The sequence below is a fragment of the Ictidomys tridecemlineatus genome, chromosome 4 (assembly GCF_052094955.1).
Source record: "Ictidomys tridecemlineatus isolate mIctTri1 chromosome 4, mIctTri1.hap1, whole genome shotgun sequence".
Classification (NCBI taxonomy): Eukaryota; Metazoa; Chordata; class Mammalia; order Rodentia; family Sciuridae; genus Ictidomys; species Ictidomys tridecemlineatus.
This window is the reverse complement of record NC_135480.1, coordinates 142,438,981-142,458,450: the sequence shown is the minus strand read 5'-3', so window position 1 is coordinate 142,458,450 and position 19,470 is coordinate 142,438,981. Positions and strand designations below refer to the sequence as shown.

The 19,470-nt window shown below is 40.4% G+C and overlaps 1 protein-coding gene and 1 pseudogene across 6 annotated transcripts in view; both read left to right on the top strand.

Annotated features, from left to right (window-relative positions):
• The window catches only part of Tjp2 (tight junction protein 2), a 122,062-nt gene that overhangs the window by 67,295 nt on the left and 35,297 nt on the right, over nucleotides 1-19,470 (top strand). For 5 of the 6 annotated variants that reach the window (XM_078047554.1, XM_078047553.1, XM_078047559.1 and 2 more), the window contains 3 exons: nucleotides 12,856-12,909; nucleotides 15,405-15,529; nucleotides 18,563-18,665. In XM_078047554.1, coding sequence (XP_077903680.1) covers nucleotides 12,856-12,909; nucleotides 15,405-15,529; nucleotides 18,563-18,665 — 282 coding nt within the window. Of the gene's footprint in view, nucleotides 1-2,050; nucleotides 2,159-12,855; nucleotides 12,910-15,404; nucleotides 15,530-18,562; nucleotides 18,666-19,470 lie in introns of those variants that run through there. The other variant, XM_078047555.1, reaches the window with a different exon arrangement.
• LOC144377264 (acidic leucine-rich nuclear phosphoprotein 32 family member D-like) lies at nucleotides 15,570-18,480 on the top strand (annotated as a pseudogene).

Here is a 19,470-nt window from a genome sequence, read left to right as displayed (position 1 = left end):
AAACGTCAGTATAGTCACACACACACACACACACACACACACACACACACACACTTTGGGAAACCAGTGTAAAAGAATCTTGTATTCCAGGATATCTGACTTCTGGACAGTATACATGAACTTTTATTGGAAAGGATTATCTGTTTCCTCCTCAGGGTGAGGTTGGGAGGCTTCCTAAGGACTGTGAGTGAAGGAGCGGGCTGGCCTGAGCCTCCCACAGATGCTTGGATCCTCAAACTTCTCTGACTCTGAGGCCCAGTGAACCAGCCCCTGGCTGTCCCGGCTTCCAAGGGTCCCCCTTTGTACCTCCCACCCTCTTCCTTATAAGATTTGAAATGTAAACGTCCCTTCCCTTTCTGTCCTGTTCAGCTGTTATGACCTAGGAAGAACTGTGTCAAAAACTTCCTGGTGGATCCTGGGAAGGGCACCAACATTTCCAGGTGCCTGTTACATTTCCAGGTGCCTGTTACATTTCCAGGTGCCTGTTTAGCACAGGTGCTGTATAGATTGCCTCCTTTCTTGTTGACGATGTGAGGTGTAGATGGTTTTCTTTCGGTTTTATAAAGGATACAATATATCCAAAACCCCACATCTAAGCCCCAGGACAAGGTTGCATCCCAGATCTTTCCTGCCACTGCTTCAAGTTGTTTTCTACATAGTTTCTACTTTATAGTTCAAGTTGATACGCATCCCAGTCTCAAATCAGAAGGTGTGCTCTTCATCTGCACACCGTGTGGCCCAGCCCTGGGGGGAATGTCTCATACATTATGGGGGCAGGAATGCCCGGGGCTCCCCAGGACCATGCTTCTGAAATCCTCGGCCCAGCTCTCAAGCACAGGCATCCCATGCAGCCTTAGCTAGCTGTTCAGAATCTGAAACTTTGTACTTCTACTCCTCTCTGTCCTCCACTTAAACTCTTTTGTTATTTTCTTATCTGCTAAGCTCACAGAAAGTTTAACAAGAGGAGAGAACTTTGCTGACCAAGCACCCTGTCTCCTGAGTGGGCTCTGAACTGCCCGGATTTCCGGTATCTTTTCCTAGTTATCTCCAGGATTGTGAAACATTTTGTCTTCATGGCTTTTAGTTTCTGTGTAACACCACTGGTTCAGTTTATTTGAAACACTACTGGTTTACTTCTAGCTGTTTTGGACTTTGTATGTTATATATGGATCTATGAAAATCAATGTCAAAATTTTCCTCTCTGTAGTGTTGCCCTAAAATGCCCTGTTTATAGTCGTGTCTCACTATCCTGGGGGGATTGGTTCTGGGACACCCGTGGATTCCAAAGTGTAGATGTGCAAGTCTTTATACAAAATGGTATAGTTTTTGTACATCACCTGCAGGTATCCTCCCATATCTTTTGAATCAGCTCTAGGTTACTTACAATAGTTAAAATAATGTAAATACTACGTGAGTAGTTGTTATACTGTATCTTTCAGGGAACACTGACAAAGTCGCTACATGTTTAGTAGAGACAAAAATTTCTTTAAAGTATTTTTGATCTATACTTGGTTGGATGCAGGACCAGTGGATATGGAGGGCTGACTGTATTTAATAAGTTCCTTTGAAGTTTCAAATCATTTTATATGCCCTCAAGAAATATCTACTCCAGGGCTGGAGATGTGGCTCAGCGGTAGCGCGCTCACCTGGCATGCTTGCGGCCCGGGTTCGATTCTCAGCACCACATACAAACAAAGATGTTGTGTCCGCCGAGAACTAGAAAATAAAATATTAAAATTCCCTCTGTCTCTCTCCCGCTCTCTTTAAAAAAAATTTTTTTTTTTGAAAAAAAAAAAAAAGAAATATCTACTCCAGTGCCCCAGTTCCCTCACGTGGGAGAGAGGGAGGGAAAAAGAAAGCCGCTAAAGTGGCCCAATTCCAGCCTGCTTTCTTTTTGCCTCACAAGTGGTGCTTTTCAAAGCCTTTGGCATCCCTGCTGTATGGATGTGTCACTGTGCGAGATGACAACGGATTGCTGGGAATGTGGGCCACTATTGTGTCCGCCTTACGTAACCACGTGGAGTGATGGAAATGGGCGAACAGCCTGGGAGGTAGGCAGTGGCCGGGCCCCTTAATCTCCAGAGGCATGAAGACTGCTCAAGTCCTCCAGAGGATGTGGATCCAGGCTGTTAAAAAGTTGGGGAGATTGAAAGGCCATGTGAGTCCCCCTACAAGCTCTCCCCCTTTCTTTCCCAACATTTCTTTGCAGGAAGGGAGGGGGAACAAACCCCTTCTCACAGTGTCTCCTTTATCCTCGGATTTATTTGTGCCCTGGCAGCCTTCAGTAACAAATTGTAAGATCGCACATTGTGGACTGTAGTCAATGGTGGGTTTTTAAATACTTGTCTTATTTTTAGCAGACCTAAAGTGAAATTGATAGCTTCTTGCTGGATTTATGAATCAAAGGCTGCTGTTTTCTATGTGATGGGAATCTCTTAGCATGGTTTTGCTTCCTAGGTATAGATTAACATACTGTTCTGTGTGTGTGTGTGTGTGTGTGTGTGAGAGAGAGAGAGAGGGGGGGGGGAGGGGACAGAGAGAGAGTATGTGGTTTCTTGTTTGAAGAGAAAACATTTTGTTTTCTCATATTGCAGAAATCTATATTCTTATTCTTATGTCTAGTCTTACATCTAGACATATAGGAAAAATGTTTTCCACCTGTTTTTTCCTTTTATATAAGTTTGGGTGTATGTAGCACTGTCACATGTGTATTTATTTTATGGTTTGGGACTTTTGTTAATCATGTCCCTAAAGGGCAGCTTTGATTAATCTTTGCTTTTTGCTATGGTCTTTCTCAGTAGGAAACAGCAGTCTGTAGACATAGAGTCTAAAAGTTGCCTGGTCAGAGGGACTTTGTGAAGCTTTGATATCAGCTTTGTGATTATTTTTAAAAATGTTTCTTAATTCTTTATGGAACATGAATGATGTTTTTCTCTCTTTGGTCAAAGTTTCCAAAGGAAATAAGCTTTATAAAAAGTAGGATTTAAAAAATAAAACAACAGATCAAATACCTTTTTGCTTTAGTTTTCTTTCTATTCCTTCTTTGCACGAATACCTTACTGTTAACACAGAGCCTTTTATTTATGGTAGAAAAATTAGCCCACTTTTATCTTTCCCTGGCCTCTAGGAATAATTTATTATAAATGGAGGAGGTTGTTGTTAACACTAGTTATAGGGAAAGTAAAAGTGATCAGGAAAAGTGATAAAAAACACTTTGGAGATGCTCCTGCTGGATGGAATCATGGCCCCTAAGTTGACGAGGTGACGTGGACAGTCTTGCTCCCTGCAGCTCCTCAGGTTTGACCTGTATCTCCACACATGCCCAGCACCCCTGCCTTTGTCTGCCTCCCTCTCCTCCCCAGTCACTGGTACCACACCCTACCTGCCCCACCTCCAGTAGAAATGACTGCACTCTCTTCTGCTCTTTCACTTTACAAAATTGGGACTTCATTAAAAATTTGGTAATAGGCATATCTTTGGGTATTCAGTCATTGGCTAGGAATTAGGTACCCCTTGATGTTAATTCTCCTATTTTTTAAAAATTTATGAAATGATTGGTAACTGTAAAAAAATTAAGTATTTAAAGTATAAAGCATAAAAATTAAATACCATGATGCTCCCAAGAGAAGCCACATATGTTCAGAAAGACCCTGACCCATCCTGGCAAACGGCACCACTGGTAGAGGAAAGCTAAAGGAGCCAAGAGGCTTCTCCTATGATCCCAAGAGATCCCGAGGAATCTCAGCTGACTCTTAACATAAATAGGGACAAGGTCAGTTTTGACCAACTTGGTCTTAAATACTTGTCAGGAGAGTATAGCCAAAGCACAGTCCAACATAGACATTTAAGAGGAAAAAATATATATTTTTTAATATAACTTAGGGTATGTTCTTGTGTCAGCCCTACCAAAAGTAAGTAAAGTTGGAAACTATAGGGGGAGGTTTCTTGTGTGGGAGTGCCTAATAGTAATCTCAAAGGACTCTAGAGTCAAAAGTTTGTCCTGAGTCAGTTTGAGCCTGATCTCGTAGACCTACAAATCTTCCTGACCTTCTACATAGATCCGTTTTTCATTGATATATTTGTGAGTTGCTATCTTCATAATGGTTCAGAGACTGGCAGGAATACTAATTGCTTTTGTGAAATATATATATATATATATTTAAACAAAAGAATAATGATCTTAGCATGATCCCTATCCTGTATATGCCTTCTGCAGTCACCTGCCATCTGTACCATTGGACCTCTGGACTGTCCTGATGCTGAATACGCTGAACTGTCCATGCCCCACCTGATACAGAATAGGGACTTTTGGTCACTTCTCCCATCTTTGCCTCTTTCAGCAGGAAGCTGCTTGGACATGTTATTGTCCATTTTCCATAGAAATGGAATACAAAAATTGCCAGTGGGGAAATGTCACCGTGGTCCACTTTATGCTTTGAGTATAGCCCTTGCTGCTCTGCCACTGTGACTTATTTTTAAAAAGGACACATTTCTCTTCCTCTGTCCCAGCTCCTCCCTAATCTCTTCCCCTCCCTAATCTCAGGGGAAACAGGATTACTGTTTTTCCCCATCCTAGGCACAGTTATCTGTCCCTGAGCACATACCTACCGTAGGAAGGAAATAATTCAGGCTTGGGAATGATGTCACCAGAGATCTCAGAAATGACTGTCTCCCAAATTAACAATTGAATTACTCTCACGCAGAACACCTGGAATGTAGCCTTTGAATCACCTCTTTAAAAGCCCCTGCTCCCCTTGATGGGCAGAATTACAGCTTCTGGGACAGGAATCCCCTGTGCTTTTCCTTTAGCAAAGCAATTGAACTTTTTCCCCAAACACATACAAAAAACAAAGCAAAATTAAACACCATGAACCCATCGCACACATCCATAAACCCTCACCGGGATGAAACCCAAGATCCTGTGTCCTTTCCCACCTCATCTTACGCCTCCTTTCCAGACTACTTCATCTTGAATTTTGTATATTTTATTCCCTGTCCTTTTCTGTATCGTTTTACTCCATACACACATGCACATATGTCCCTAAGCAAAAGATTAGTTTTGTTGCCTTTTTTTTTTTTTAAATACACCTAGAAATAATGCCTCGCTCTACACATCCTTCAGGGGTGTGTCTGAGATGTGCCTGTGTTGTGGTGTTATGTGTGATTGGGGTTTGTTTGCTTTCCTTGCAGCATAATATTGTATTTTAGAACTTCACAGTGTATTTTTCTGTTCTGCTCTTGATAGATGCTTGGGTTGATTCCAGGGTTTAGCTGATGAGGATATTGCTGCTGTGAATACTCTTATCTATCTGCCCTCATGCACTTATTAGTGCATTTCTCTAGGGCCTCCACCCAGGAAAGGAATCACTCCTTTGTGGAACATTTGTCCCTTTAACTCTGATACATGTGTGCTCTTCCTATGGCCCTGTATGGAAAGCTCTGCAGTGCTAAGCAGCTGCCTTCTGGCATTCCAGCAAAGAAAGACCCAGTAGTGACAGCCAGTCTGTTCTGCACACAGATGAGCAGGTTGTGTGGGGCCAGAGCCTGGTGGCCCCATTTGAACTGCATGAGCTGTCTCTGCTAAGCCAGTGCATGCTGACAGCTTGTCCCTGGGGATGTACCCGAATTGATAACTCTGAGAAATAAATGTGATTATGTGGGGTGCTCTGTGATTCTAAACAGATGATATATACAAACGAGGTGGGAAGACACTCAGTGGTTTGCTTGTGGGATGCACCCATGAATAGTTGGTAAAACTCAATGGCTTTAGCTGTTTTATTCACTGATGTATCTCAAGGGCCACAAAACAACCTGTTGGCACATAGTGGATGCTCAGTAGATATTCTTGAATTAATGACTTAAGGCTTTGCTCTGAGACTTGCAAAAAGTCACAGCTCTGTGGGCTAAATGAACATAATTATGGTGTATTCAGTGCTTCCAGGAGCTATTAAAATTTTATTTTTTGTTGCTGGGGATTGAACCCAGGACCTTGCGCACACAAAGCATGTCCTCTATCACTGAGCTGTACCCCCAGCCCCTTTTTTAGATACCAGAAATTTATTGTCTCATGTCTGGAGGATAGAAGTCTGAAATCGAGGTGTTATTAGGGGCAAGGTTGGTTCCTTCCCAGAGCTGTGAAGGAAGGCTCTGTTCCAATTCCTTGGCATAGAGTCAGTGTTCTCTGTCTCTTCACTCTGTCTTCCATGAATGTCTGTGTCAAAATTTCCCCCCTTTATAAGGACACAAGTCAAATTGGATTGGGGCTCTCCCTAGTGACCCTTGCCTTAACTCCATCATCTGCCAAGACTCTATTTCCAAATAAAGTCACAGGGTCTGGGGGCTAGGACTTTAACACCTTTTTTGGGGTGGAACACCCCCCAGCCTCTTAAAACATATTTCTACCCTGATTTCCCTGCCTTGAAAATTAAGATTTTGTATTTATCACTTAGTCTAGCAGAACATGTATGCCCTCAGTATTGTGTTTGGCAGTTAACTGTAGATTAAAAGCAGCTTCTGGAAGTCTAAGTGTCATACCAAATTGATGAGGTCTTTAAGCTCCAAGCAAGTTCATGACAGGTGCTATTGATTAAAAATTGATTGAGTTCTATTGATGGAGGTAGTGGTAGGAGATAGATCCTGTCACTCACAAAGTTCAATTTGATCTTCCCTTACAGCTTAGTACAGAAAGTCGTCGTTCTTCTTCTTCTTCTTCTTCTTCTTCTTCTTCTTCTTCTTCTTCTTTTTTTTTTTTTTTAAATATTTATTTATTTATTTTTTAGTTTTCGGCAGACACAACATCTTTGTTTGTATGTGGTGCTGAGAATCGAACCCGGGACGCACACATGCCAGGCGAGCGCGCTACCGCTTGAGCCACATCCCCAGCCCTCCTCCTCCTCCTCCTCCTCCTCCTCCTCCTCCTCCTCCTCCTCCTCCTCCTCCTCCTCTTTCTTTCTTTCTTTCTTTCTTTCTTCTTTCTTCTTTGTACTTTTTAAAAAATATTTAACTTCTGAGGTAATCCTTTTTTTCTTTCAACTTCCGTAATAAAATATAGAGCTATCAGGTATCCCTGGGAAAATATGTGTATTATACATATATTTCTATGCCATTACATCATATATATAATATGCATGCAAGAATTTGAAGGCTTTATTGAAAGGGGAACATCTAAAAGGCCCTGAACCCTGGAGTTAATATTACTTAGCATTTTTTGTGCACATACACACTTTATTCTGCTTCAGTGGATAACTAGTGGAGCCAACTTTCACATGTGACTCTCACCTGCAAAACCCTACATCACAATTTTATAACTTTTATAAATGTTTATAACTTATATAAATTTTATAATAATTTGATAACAATGCCTAAATACCCCAAAACAATTAACTGGCAGCCCCCCTCCCTTACCCTCACCCCTAAGAAAAAGCTAAAAATGGAACAGTTCTTGAATGACTGAATCAAAGTGTTTTTTTTTTTAACACATAAATATGTATGTTCCATTACTGTTTACAAAACAAAAAGCACAAACATACTTATGGAATAAACTTAAAAATCAAGGAACAGTCAATTGAATTTTAACATGGGAGAAGTGAAGTACTTCAGGTATTTTTTTTTTTTAAATGCTTCTGAATGTTTCTTGGCCCAGAGGTCATTAGGATAGCAAGGAAATTCCTAAAGACAGAATCATCTGTTTATGGAAGGACCCTTAATTTCAAAAGCCAGGTTCATTCTAGTTGAACAATATTTTAAAAATAAAATTTTGTAGCAACTCATTTATCTGGCTACATGATACAGAGGCTGAGACAGGAGGATTGAGAATTCAAAACCAGCCTCAGCAATGATGTTAGGTGCTAAGCAACTCAGTGAGATCCTGTCCCCAAATAAAATTAATTTTTTTTTTCACTTGAAAACTTCAGAGAGCACAAAAGTATTCTCTTGTAATACAGTAGCTCCTTGGGAAATATAATATTTTTTTTGATACCTGTTCTTCAAGCTTTTCCCTATAGTATTTCCATTTGTCTCTCTTTAATTGAAAACAGTTATCAGGGTAAAAAATCCTAGAAAAGATTAGTGGACATTAAACAATTATTTTAAATGCCCTTATAGCCCTTATTTAACTCAAATTATCACTCATTTTTTAAGATGCCTGTCCTACCCTCTAGCCCCTGTCATTGTCCTTGTATTGGTTAGTTGCGTGCGTGCGTGCGTGTGTGTGCGCGCGCTCATGCGTGCTTATGTGTGCACACAATTGAATATGCATATGGTACATAGGCATGTGCCTAAGAGGGATTGTCATGGCATTGATTTTTTTTAAAAATGGGAGGGTGCTGGAGATTGAACCCAGGGCCTTTGCACATGCTAAGCATGGGTTCTACCAGTGATCTCCGCCCCAGTTCTGGTATTTTTTTTCCTAATGATTTTAGTATAAATTTAAAAGAGAGGGTGTTATATGCTCCCCCCATTTATCTATCTATCTATCTATCTATCTATCTATCTATCTATCTATCTATCTATCTATCTATCTATCTATCTAAGACCAGCTCTCCAGGTTGGCCTTGAACTCTTGGGCTAGCTTAGCTTTCTGAGTAGCTGGGACTGTGGCTACACTGTCCTGGCTGATGTTTTTTCCTTAATGTGTGGGAAGTAACTATATTTCAAGAATAGTTGGCAGCTCTGTGTGTGTTTGTGTTGCCAGGATGGAACTCCTCTGAGCCACTTTCTCAGCCCTGTTTTATTTTATTGTTTAAACCCTACTTCCAGATTGCTTTCCTTTGTTGAAATTTGCTATTCATAAGATACAGGAAGGTGCTGAGAAGATGAGCTTGCAAGAGCATAGACGCTCCCAGGGCTTTTGGATTTGTTTTATGAAGATCACATCTAACACTGAAGTTGGCCAGCAAGGTGTTCTATGGAAAGGGACAACCAATCTGATTTACTCCAGGAGTTGAGTTGGGTTTCTGCTTTCAGTTTTCCTTTAAATAAAACTTTCTGATACAAAAACACTATTAGAGTCTGGGAAACCTGGTTATACTAACACATGTTGGAAAGTGCTGTTGTAGATGGAATAAAATTCCAGGGAGGAATTTAAGAATTTAGGAATTTAAAGCACCTCTAGAAAACCAAACTGTAGGCACTTGAATTCCTAGTCAGCCTCCTTAAGTGTGCTGTTAAGACACAAGAGGGCTGGGGAGGTAGCTCAGTGGCAGAGCATTTTCCTGGGATGATCCCCAGCACCACACAAACAAGGACCACAAAAAGCAGAGCCTCTGAATTAAATAGAAAATTTCTTTAAGAAAACTTAAACAGTAGAAATCAGTGCCTTGGTTAATGGAATGGTGAATGGAGGTGTACCCACCTCTTGATTTATTGAAAAGAAAAAACTGCGGGTCCAGTGGCGGACACCTGTAATCCCAGCAGTTCAGGAGGCTGAGGCAGGAGGATTTTTATGTTCAAAGCCAGCCTCAGCAACTTATTTTATTTATTTCTAAATAAAATATAAAAAAGGGCTGGGGATGTGGCCTGGTGGTTAAAGCACCCCTGGCTTCAATCACTGGTACTGGGGAAAAACAGACAAACCTTGGCCTATTCTGTATGTCAGACACCATCTTCTAGGACATAATGGGACAGAGGTGAGAGAGATACAAAAATCTCACTTGAAAATTCACTGCCCATCTAAATTGTGGGGACACGGTCATTTTGTAAAACCGAAAAACTGATCATAATGGACAAACTTAAATAACCAGGGAGTCTTACATAACACAGCGATCGTCTGGTCCTGTGCATATTGCATTCCCATGAGCCTTCCTTTAACCTTGACATCTGACCTTTGGGTTCAATGTCATGTCCGCCCCTCCCCCTGCATTTCCTTTTTAACCATGGAGGTGATTTGATTATATTTTTTAATCTCTGAGAATTCTTATCTTGGAGCCAGATGGTATTAGCCCTGAGAATGTCCTAGAAGTGAGTACTTAAGAGGGAGGAGGAAAGAGAGGACTATAAATTCCTCTCAATATGAGTAATCAGTTGTACTCATTCAGGTGGAGGCTAGTTTACTTTTCTTCTGTGCAAACAAAATTGCCTCTTCCTCACCTACCAAGAGGAATAAATTATCTGCTCAAATATATTGGTTGATGTAATGCCTCTTGTAGTTAGTTCGTTAACTGGGGAATAAAAAGCATATTTTCTGGCTATGTTTCAACTCTTGGCCATCTCTTTCCTGTTAATATCAGTGCAAGATTGGCCCATTTGATTTTAAAAAATTTGTTCTAAATGTGGAACCAGATACTTCTTCATAAATTATTTTAATTTGTAAATAAATGCAGCAAGACTTTTTAAATTCATGTGATGAGATGACTGTGTATCCTGTGTATCAAAAACCATATATCTGGCTCTTCTTGTCTTTCATCCAGTCTGACAACCCACTTTTTTGTATACTTACTGTGATTGTGTATATTCTCCTTTATTCCTTTCTGCATTTGGAGTTGGAGTTTTATATTTGCCATGATTTTTTCACCATTCACCGTCTTGTCCTTCTTTGCTTTCTTTTTAAGTGTTGTTTTTTTCATTTGATTTCCCCTCCTTTATTTTGGAAGTTATGTACTCCCATTATTATTTCCCATAATTATTCCCATAGAGGTTACCCTAGAAAATTTAACTTAATGAAGTTCAAAAATTAATCAGTAGCTTTACACTGCTCCCGAGTAAGTGAGAATAATTTCGTCATGACCTGCTCCTCTTGGTTTACACATTGTTGCCCAGTGCTCTGGTTCTGCCTTATTTTTCTTAACTTTCACAAATCACACACTGTGACTGTAACTTCATGTAGTCACCGTGCACGTAGGTTCACTTGCACTCCTTGCATTTTAGGTTTTCCTTGTGGCATTATTTTCCTTTTTTTCTTTTTCTTTTTTTTTTTTTTTTTAAATACTAGAGATTGAACCCAGGGATGCTTAACCACTGAGCTCCATCCCCAACCCTTTTTATTTTTTATTTTGAGGCAGAGTCTCACTAAATTGCTGGGGGTTTCACTAAGAGGCTGAGGCTGGCCTCAAACTCACAGTCCTCCTGCTGCAGCCTCCCAAGTTACTGGGATGACAGGTGTGCACCACCATGCCTGGTTATTTTCCTTTCTTAAATTTTTCCTTTGACAATTATTTTATTTCTGGCCTCTGGTAATAATCTGACCTTTTTTTTTTTTTTAAAAAAAATGGTCTTTTTTATCTTTTAAATTGACAGATACTGTATTAAAGATGCTATTCTGCTGTCTTCCATTATTGCGGTTGAGAAGTTGTCTGTGCTTTTGTTTATCTTCTGTGATCTTTCTTCTGCTGAGCTCCTCTCAAGGTATATTTGTCCTTACAGGCAATGAGACCGCAGTGCATTTAGGTGTGGTTCTCTTCCTTCTTTTTTCTTCCTTACATTTTTTAATTTAACTTGCTTATGATGTACTGAAACTTCCTGAAGAGAAGACACCTTCAGTCCAGGGGAAGGCATCACCTCCTTGGATACTGGATTTCTCCTTTACTCTTATCTCCTCCTAGAACCTGTTACTCTTAACTTCTCATTCATACTTCCCATCCTTTCGAATCCTAAAACATGTGATCCACATCATATACACTTTTTTGATCTGTGAGGGACGTTTGCAATATTTACATTCTTTGATTCTTCAGTTTATGTGTGTGTGCATTTAAATTGTGAGCTCATGTTCCTTAGATACTTATTTGAGGTATTCTTCAAAGCCTGTGTTTAATAAAAGTGTTCCTTGGAGAGGATTTTCCTGGCACAAGAAAATTGGTAGAATTACCTATGCAGAACCACTTTGGTTGGGCATATTTCTTGGGGTGGTATGGTCACCTCCATAATATGACTTTGAGTTTCAAACCTGAATATAGGTCTGTTGATAGGAATTCTCCAGGAGACATTTTTAGTGCTCCATTTGCATGGAGTTGTCCCCTGTCCCATCCCCCCCCCCAATATATCTGATCTTATCTCCCATCCTTTTTCTACACCCTCTTGTTTAAATTCCTGCTTCTGTACTATCTTATCCTGGCATTCAGCTTTCTTGGCATTTCTGTCCTTCTCAAAGGCAGCCTGGACTTTATGGAATATTATTGTTCTTAAAATGACACCACTATTTTTAAGGTCTTCTAGACATCTGTTTTGGAATAATGTTTGAAATGGAAGCCCCTATGGCCTATTTATGCAGGCATGGCCATTTTGCATCCAGCGTCACTGATAGAGAAAAAGCCAAAAGATCCCACAGATAACTTATAAGGAACCCTTGTCAATAAGGTCGAGAAATTTTTTTTGACTTAAATATACAGAAAATTTGCTTGACTTTACCTTTGAGGGAAGTTGGTTCGAGAATGCTTTAAAAAATGGGAAAATCTTTTGAAAACTTTTTTTTTGTTTTTTTCTTTGTCCCCAAGGCAGGGTCTTGCTAAATTTGCCCAGGTTGGCCTTGAACTTGAGATATTCCTGGGTAGCTAGGGTTATAGAGGTGGGCCACTGTCATAGTTTAATTACTTTTTTTTTTTTAAGGTTTTTATGTTGACAGTGTGAGTGGTGATGATAAAAGGGCTCAGCCCTTAACATTTTATCCTATTTTTTTTTTTTTTTTTTTAGGGGCTCTCACTGTGTATTTCTGTATTTTTCTAGTACTGTATTAAGGAAACCATTTCATGGAAAGAGAGTTTGAAAATAGGTAGCATGACATTCTGAGCACAGTTTGACTTTTTGATACATAGAAAAGAGAGTTGGACTTTAAATTGAGACATCCTGAATTACAGTTAAAGTTTTATTTCTGGCACTGAGAGATTTGCGGCTTTAATCAAGTTGTGTTTGCTTATTTTAAAACAGGCCCCAGGCATGGAGGAGCTGATATGGGAGCAGTACACTGTGACCCTACAGAAGGTGAGTTCTGCACATGTCCTGTGTTATACAGTCAAGGTTTTGATCTTATTTATTTTTGTCCACCCACTTGTGTTTCCGTTCTTGAGACAGATCACGCATCATCTGTACTAGCTGGCAATAACCACAGTGTTAACAAAGATTTGCCTGCTGTTAGGTTTTGTGGTTAAGTTCTGTATACTGTGGAACCTTTCGTAGAATATTGAATGCTGTCGCTTATTTCTAGACAGTGTAGGTTATGAAACTAAAGAGAAAAGTAAAGGAAGAATGAAAATAACCTATGTACTGTTTGAGGGTGGATATTTTTCACTAGAATCCATATACCTTATAACTGTCAAGTGAGTTTTAAACACATAGTAAATTAGAAAAGATTGACTTAGGAATCAGGTGATGAGTTCTGTTCTTGCTCTCCTGATTGTTTTAAGAATGGTTGAGTTAATCAAGTTAAAAATCCACCTCCCCATGGTATTGAAAGAATTAATTCCATATATATTTTACTTACTTTTAAAGTCATCTCACAGGTATTACCCTTCTTCATTGAATGAGGGGATTCATAGAGCTTCCCATCCATGGAGATTGGCACTCCGTACGTACATGTTAGCTCCCTTTTTATTTGATAGCAAAGTTTTAGGTAGACATAATAGGTGTTAGCCCTGCTCTAGGCAAGCATAGCAACCAAGAGTCTTTAAGTCTTTTGTGTGAGGCTGAGCTGGTCTAGAACTACCTGTGTGATCCTCAATTATTTTTTACTCATTTATGTTTTTGAACTGCTGGGGCTCAAACCCAAGGCCTCACACCTGGTAGTCAGTGGCTGTCCCACATCCCCAGCCCACCATCCCTGGTTCTCGTTCCATCACGCTGCCTTCCTGTCAGCACCACTGAGCCCAGCAGTGATCTTTTCCCCCACAGGAATCTTCCCTCTGTCACCTCCTAGAGGGGACTGGGAATTCCTCAAAGTTAGAGATTTCCTTTGACCCTTAGCACCACCCTGAGCCTCCAGCCCTGTCTTCTGTGAAAATTTCATTCCCACATTAAATGTTCAGTGAGAATCCAGGTAGAAAAAGTTGTCAGTGGGTCAGTGCCCGGGTGCCCAAACTTCTGTATCAGTCATTGCAGATTCTTTAGTTGGAGAACTTTGCCCATTCAGGTCTTTATTTTCAGTTTTAGTCATCTTGGTTCTTTTCTGTGCCCATTCTACTAGAATTTCATGTGGCTTTTGAGTTGTAGGCCCCAAATTAGCTGAAGTGAGGAACTTTTTAGGATTGGTATAGAGGATGGTTCTGCCTCTATCTAAAACCAGGTGTCTGATGCTGCCAGATTCATAGCCATATGTTTAATAGACAATGACCCAGCCTGTTTGGGGTTTGAAATGTCAGCTTAGGGGCCCCAAACCAGAATTTTTCCTTGGGGCTAGAGATTTTTTTATTCTCTGATGAGATTTTTTTTTTTTAAATCACTAACCCAGATTTAGAATTATACTTCCACCTCTTATGTTTAGAAACTGGGCTTAGCTTTTTTTTTTTTTTTTTTTTTTTAATTTATAGTTTAGTTTTTGGCGGACACAACATCTTTGTTTGTATGTGGTGCTGAGGATCGAACCTGGGCCGCACGCATGCCAGGCAAGCGCGCTACCGCTTGAGCCACATCCCCAGCCCTGGGCTTAGCTTTTTTAACACCGAAAAGAGTTAGGATTATTTTTTACCTGGATTCACTGGTGTGCATTGCTGGACTACCCTTGGATATATATTAATTTCCATTCTTCTGGGCATGTAGAAAAAAAGTTTAATGCTTTGCTCACTCATAAGATCTCAATACTAATTTTATGTTTGGATTTGATCTTTAAATACATGTACTTTTCACCTTATATTAAAAATGAAACCAGCAGCCCATTTAACTTGGAGTTAAAGATATACTTTCGAAAATGCAGTTTTAGAGTCAAGTGTAATGGTGCATACCTATAATCCCAGAAACTTAGGAGGCTGAGGCAGAAGGTTTGCAGAATAAAAATAAAAAGGGCTAGGGGTGGATATTGTTCAGTGGTAGAGCACCTCGGAGTTTAGTCCCAGACTTTAAAAAAAAAATTTTTTTTTTAAAAAATATGCACAAACTCAGCTTTTACTGAAGTTGGAATTGTGCCAGCTTGGGCCAGCATGATGCAAGCAGATGTGATTGGTGCTTTGAACAGCACACACCTATGTGGACAGAAGACATTATTTCTTTCTCTTGCCAGCTTCTCGGGATAACTCCAGTCTGTACATATCCATCTTTTACATTTTTCACAAGGCTGTTTCTTTTAGATAAAGGATTTCCCTTTATAAACCTGTCTGCTTACTACAATGACGCTTAATTTTGTTTTTTTATTTATTTCTGTAAGCCCATCTGTTCCTGAGCTATCTCTGGTCATTGATTTGACCTTTATTTTATTAAGCACTTGTAATAAATCCTGAAAGCCACTTGTGGAAGGATTTTAACATTTTTCTCCTAACCCTAATGAACAGGATTCCAAAAGAGGATTTGGAATTGCAGTGTCTGGAGGCAGAGACAACCCCCACTTTGAAAATGGAGAAACATCCATAGTCATTTCTGATGTGCTCCCGGGAGGACCAGCTGATGGCCTGCTTCAGTGAGTCTCCTCCCAACCCCCACCCCACCCCTGGTTCCCGCCAGCTGTGCCAGTTGTCACTAGACAGGGTACTTTGGTTGATGTGCACTTCTTAGGAAAAAACCAAAACAGTTTTATATAACATTTGAAAAGTCTTCAAGCAGTACTTGAGGCTATAACTAGCACACCATGTATTAACAGTCCCCAAACCTTGGGGGACATTTAAACTCTGTGGAGAGGAGGGCAATTATTTTTTCACCCTATAAGAAGGTAGTTGCAAACATCACTTCTCGGTTTAGGAATCATTTCTGAACATGGAGCCTAAAGTTGACATGCTTCTCCCCACCACACTGTTAATACCTGTCACAGACTGTTTACATTTATTTTATTTTATATTGTTTAAATTTTTTAATGAGAGTGCTGGGGTTGTGGCTCAGTGGTAGAGTGCTTGCGTAGCATGTGTGAGGTACTGAGTTCGATCTTCAACACCACATAAAAATAAATAAAAGTATTGTGTCCATCTATAACTAAAAATATTTTTTTTAAAGTTTTTAATCAGGATGGCTGGGGTAAGCTCAGTGGTTGAGCTTATGCCTAACGTGTGAGTTCCTTGGTTTTGTTTTGATTTTGGCTTTCTTATTGCAGTCCTGGTGTTGAACCCAGGGCCTGGTACATGGTAGGCAAGCATTCCACCACTGGGCTACATTCCTAGCCTGAGGCCCTGCGTTTGGTTCCCTGGGTTTAATCTCCAGTACTATCAAAAAAAAAAAAAAAAAAAAAAAAAGAAAGAAAGAAAGAAAAAGAAAAAATACTGAGTGACTTTGGTTAAATAATGACCTTTATTTATAAGAGGGATGCAGAAATTGGGAAAAGATACTGCAATAAAGCACAAGTTTGCCAGCCTTGTGGCCTGAAGAGATGATGCCAATTTAAAAGATACATGTCTGAATTCTCTCGGATAACTTCTCAGGGCAGAATCTAAAGTTAGCTAGGTGGCTGCATTGGCCAGGTAGGTCAAACATTGAGGTTCTGTTTAAAGTCCATATGGTCCTGTTAAAGTTTGTAGTCTTTGATATGAGCAATGTGAAATTTTAAAATATTTTTTTGGGTCAGTTAAAGGAATACAATTCTGTGTTCTTAAAATTTCTTTTTTTCTTTCTTTCTTTTTTTTTTTTTTGGCTATGCTGGGGTTGAACTTGGGGCTTGTTTGCATGCTCTACCACTGAACTATACCTCCAACCTTTAAAATTTCTTTAGGAATCTGATGCAGGCTCTTCACTTGCTTCTCTCCAAACAAGCACAAATGGGTATATACTATTTTGGGAGAGTGTTTGTAGATTTTTCTGAAGCCCTCCACGCACCTCACTAACAGAAGACAGATACAGAAATTTCTTTGAGTACAGATGTCACTGTTACTAGGTGCCTGCTGGGGTGGCCCAGTGGTCTGGGGGCACTCCTCTTTCTTCCTAAGTGGTCTGCGCGCCAGCCCCCTTTTCCCTCCATGGTTTCTCTCCGCTCCTGCGAGTAACTTGGCTCTGGGGGCTCCGCTCGCCCACCGCACCGCGCTGCTGGCCGCTGCCGGGAGCAGATCCCCTCTGACGGCCCTTTCCCCTTCCGCCCGGCCACGGAAAGTTAAGTTTGAAGAGGGGGGGACAAGGGAAACATGGACATGAAGAGGAGGATCCACCTGGAGCTGAGGAACAGGACCCCAGCAGCTCCTTAGGTCTTGCTCAAAACAGGCCAGAGCCCTGTGACTATTTGTTGGAAATTAAAAGGTTGGAGAACTTGTCTTGGACAATTGCAAATCAAATGATGAAAAAAATTGAGGGCTTAACTGCTGAATTTGTGAACTTGGAGTTCCTCAGTTTAATAAATGTAGGCTTGATTTCAGTTTCAAATCTCCCCAAGCTACTTAAATTGAAAAAGCTTGAGCTCAGTGACAGTAGAATCTATGGAGGTCTGGATATGTTAGCAGAAAAACTTCCAAATCTCACACATCTAGATTTAAGTGGAAATAAACTGAAAGACATCAGCACCTTGCAACCTTTGAACAAGTTGGATTGTCTGAAGAGCCTGGATCTTTTTAACTGTGAAACCACTAATCTGAATGATTACTGAGAGAGTGTGTTCAGGCTCCTGCCCCAGCTGACCTACCTGGACGCTATGATTGAGGAGATGGGGAAGCCCCTGACTCAGATGCAGAGGTGGATGGTGTGGATGAAGAAGAGGAGGATGAAGAAGGAGAAGATGAGGAAGATGAGGAGGATGAGGATCTGAGGAGGAAGAGTTTGATGAAGAAGATGAAGAAGAAGATGTAGAGGGGAAAGAAGATGAAGATGAGGTCAGCAGGGAGGAAGAAGAATTTGGGCATGATGGAGAAGTAGATGAAGAGGATGAGGATGAGGATGAAGAAGAGGAAGAAAGCCGGAAAGGTGAAGAGGAAGAGAGAAACAGATGATGAAGGAGAAGATGATTAAGACCACAGATATACTGCAAAACAGAACTGTTCAGTATTGGTTGGACTGCTCATGGATTTGATAGCTGTTTAAAAAAGGAAAAAAAAAAAAAAAAGGTAGCTGTGATACAAACCCCACGACGTCCACCCACCCAAAGAGCCAAAGAATAGTTCCTGTGACATTCTGCCTTCCTCCTTTTAGTCCCTCTTGGTAATCCACCACCAAGCTTGGGGACTTTGCCCCAACAGAATTGTAAGCATTGTTAGGTTTTTTGTGTAAGACTCTTGCTGTAGCATGGATAGCTGTGATTGGTGAGTCAACTGTCCGAGGCTACCAGTCACACCAAGATTGTAACAGCATTTTTACTCTCTGTACAACAAAAAAGCTTTGTAAATAAAATCTTAACATTTTGAAAAAAAAAATTGAGCTCTGTGGCTCAATTCCCTTCCTCAGAAGAACTCTGACCAAGTTGACTGATCTTTGGGAGCCCTTTAATAAGCATCTTGGGTCAATTTGCTGCTTATGTTCTATCTAAATAAATGATTTCCATCAAGTAGATGGGAGTTTTTCATGACCTGTTTTTATTTCTTGTTTACAGAGAAAATGACAGGGTGGTCATGGTTAATGGCACCCCCATGGAGGATGTGCTCCATTCATTTGCAGTTCAGCAGCTGAGAAAAAGTGGGAAGATTGCTGCCATTGTAAGTACTGGCTTGGCTTTTGGCTTGCCTCAACAGCATTTTGTTTTTATGCCCAGAAGAAAATTACCGCTTCCTTCTGAGCATTTGATAGAATTACGTAACCTAGGGCCCACTAGCTTCTTGTGTCCTTAGTGCTTTTGGAGGGTGATGTTATGGGTGATGTGAAGATGTGCATAAGCCATCCTTCTGGCCTTTTCCTCGTCCTTCTCCTAAAGCCAGCAGTTCTCCTATCTAGGCAACATCATGATGTCATGACAGTTCTTACTTCAGCATGAATCTAAGAATAAGGACGTTCTTCTAAGTACCATAATGCTATTAACATAATTAAGAAAATTTGTATTTCTGCAGTATGACCTGATATTCAGTGCATATCTCAAGATGTCTTTTATAGTCTTTTCTTCTTCCAGGATCCACGTTTAATCATCTAATTATTTCTTTACTCTCTTTTAATCTAGAAGGGTACCTTTTTTTCCCTTGCCTCTCTCCCTCCTTTCCCTATGTGCGTGTGTGTGTGTGTGTGTGTGTGTGTGTGTGTGTGTAGGTGGAGAGGGTTTACTGGGAATTGAACTTCCATTGAGCTATAATTCCAGCCCTTTTTATTTTTGATTTTGAGACAGGATCTCTCCAAGTTGCCCAGGCTGGTCAAAAGTTGTTATCCTCTTGCCTCAGCCTCATGAGTCACTGGGATTATAAGCATGTGCCTGGCACCCCTTCTTTTTAGTGGTATTTAATTTTGGAAGGGTCTAGGCAGTTACATATAGAATGTCTCACTTTCTGAATCTTCATAATATAGAGAGTTCCGGCC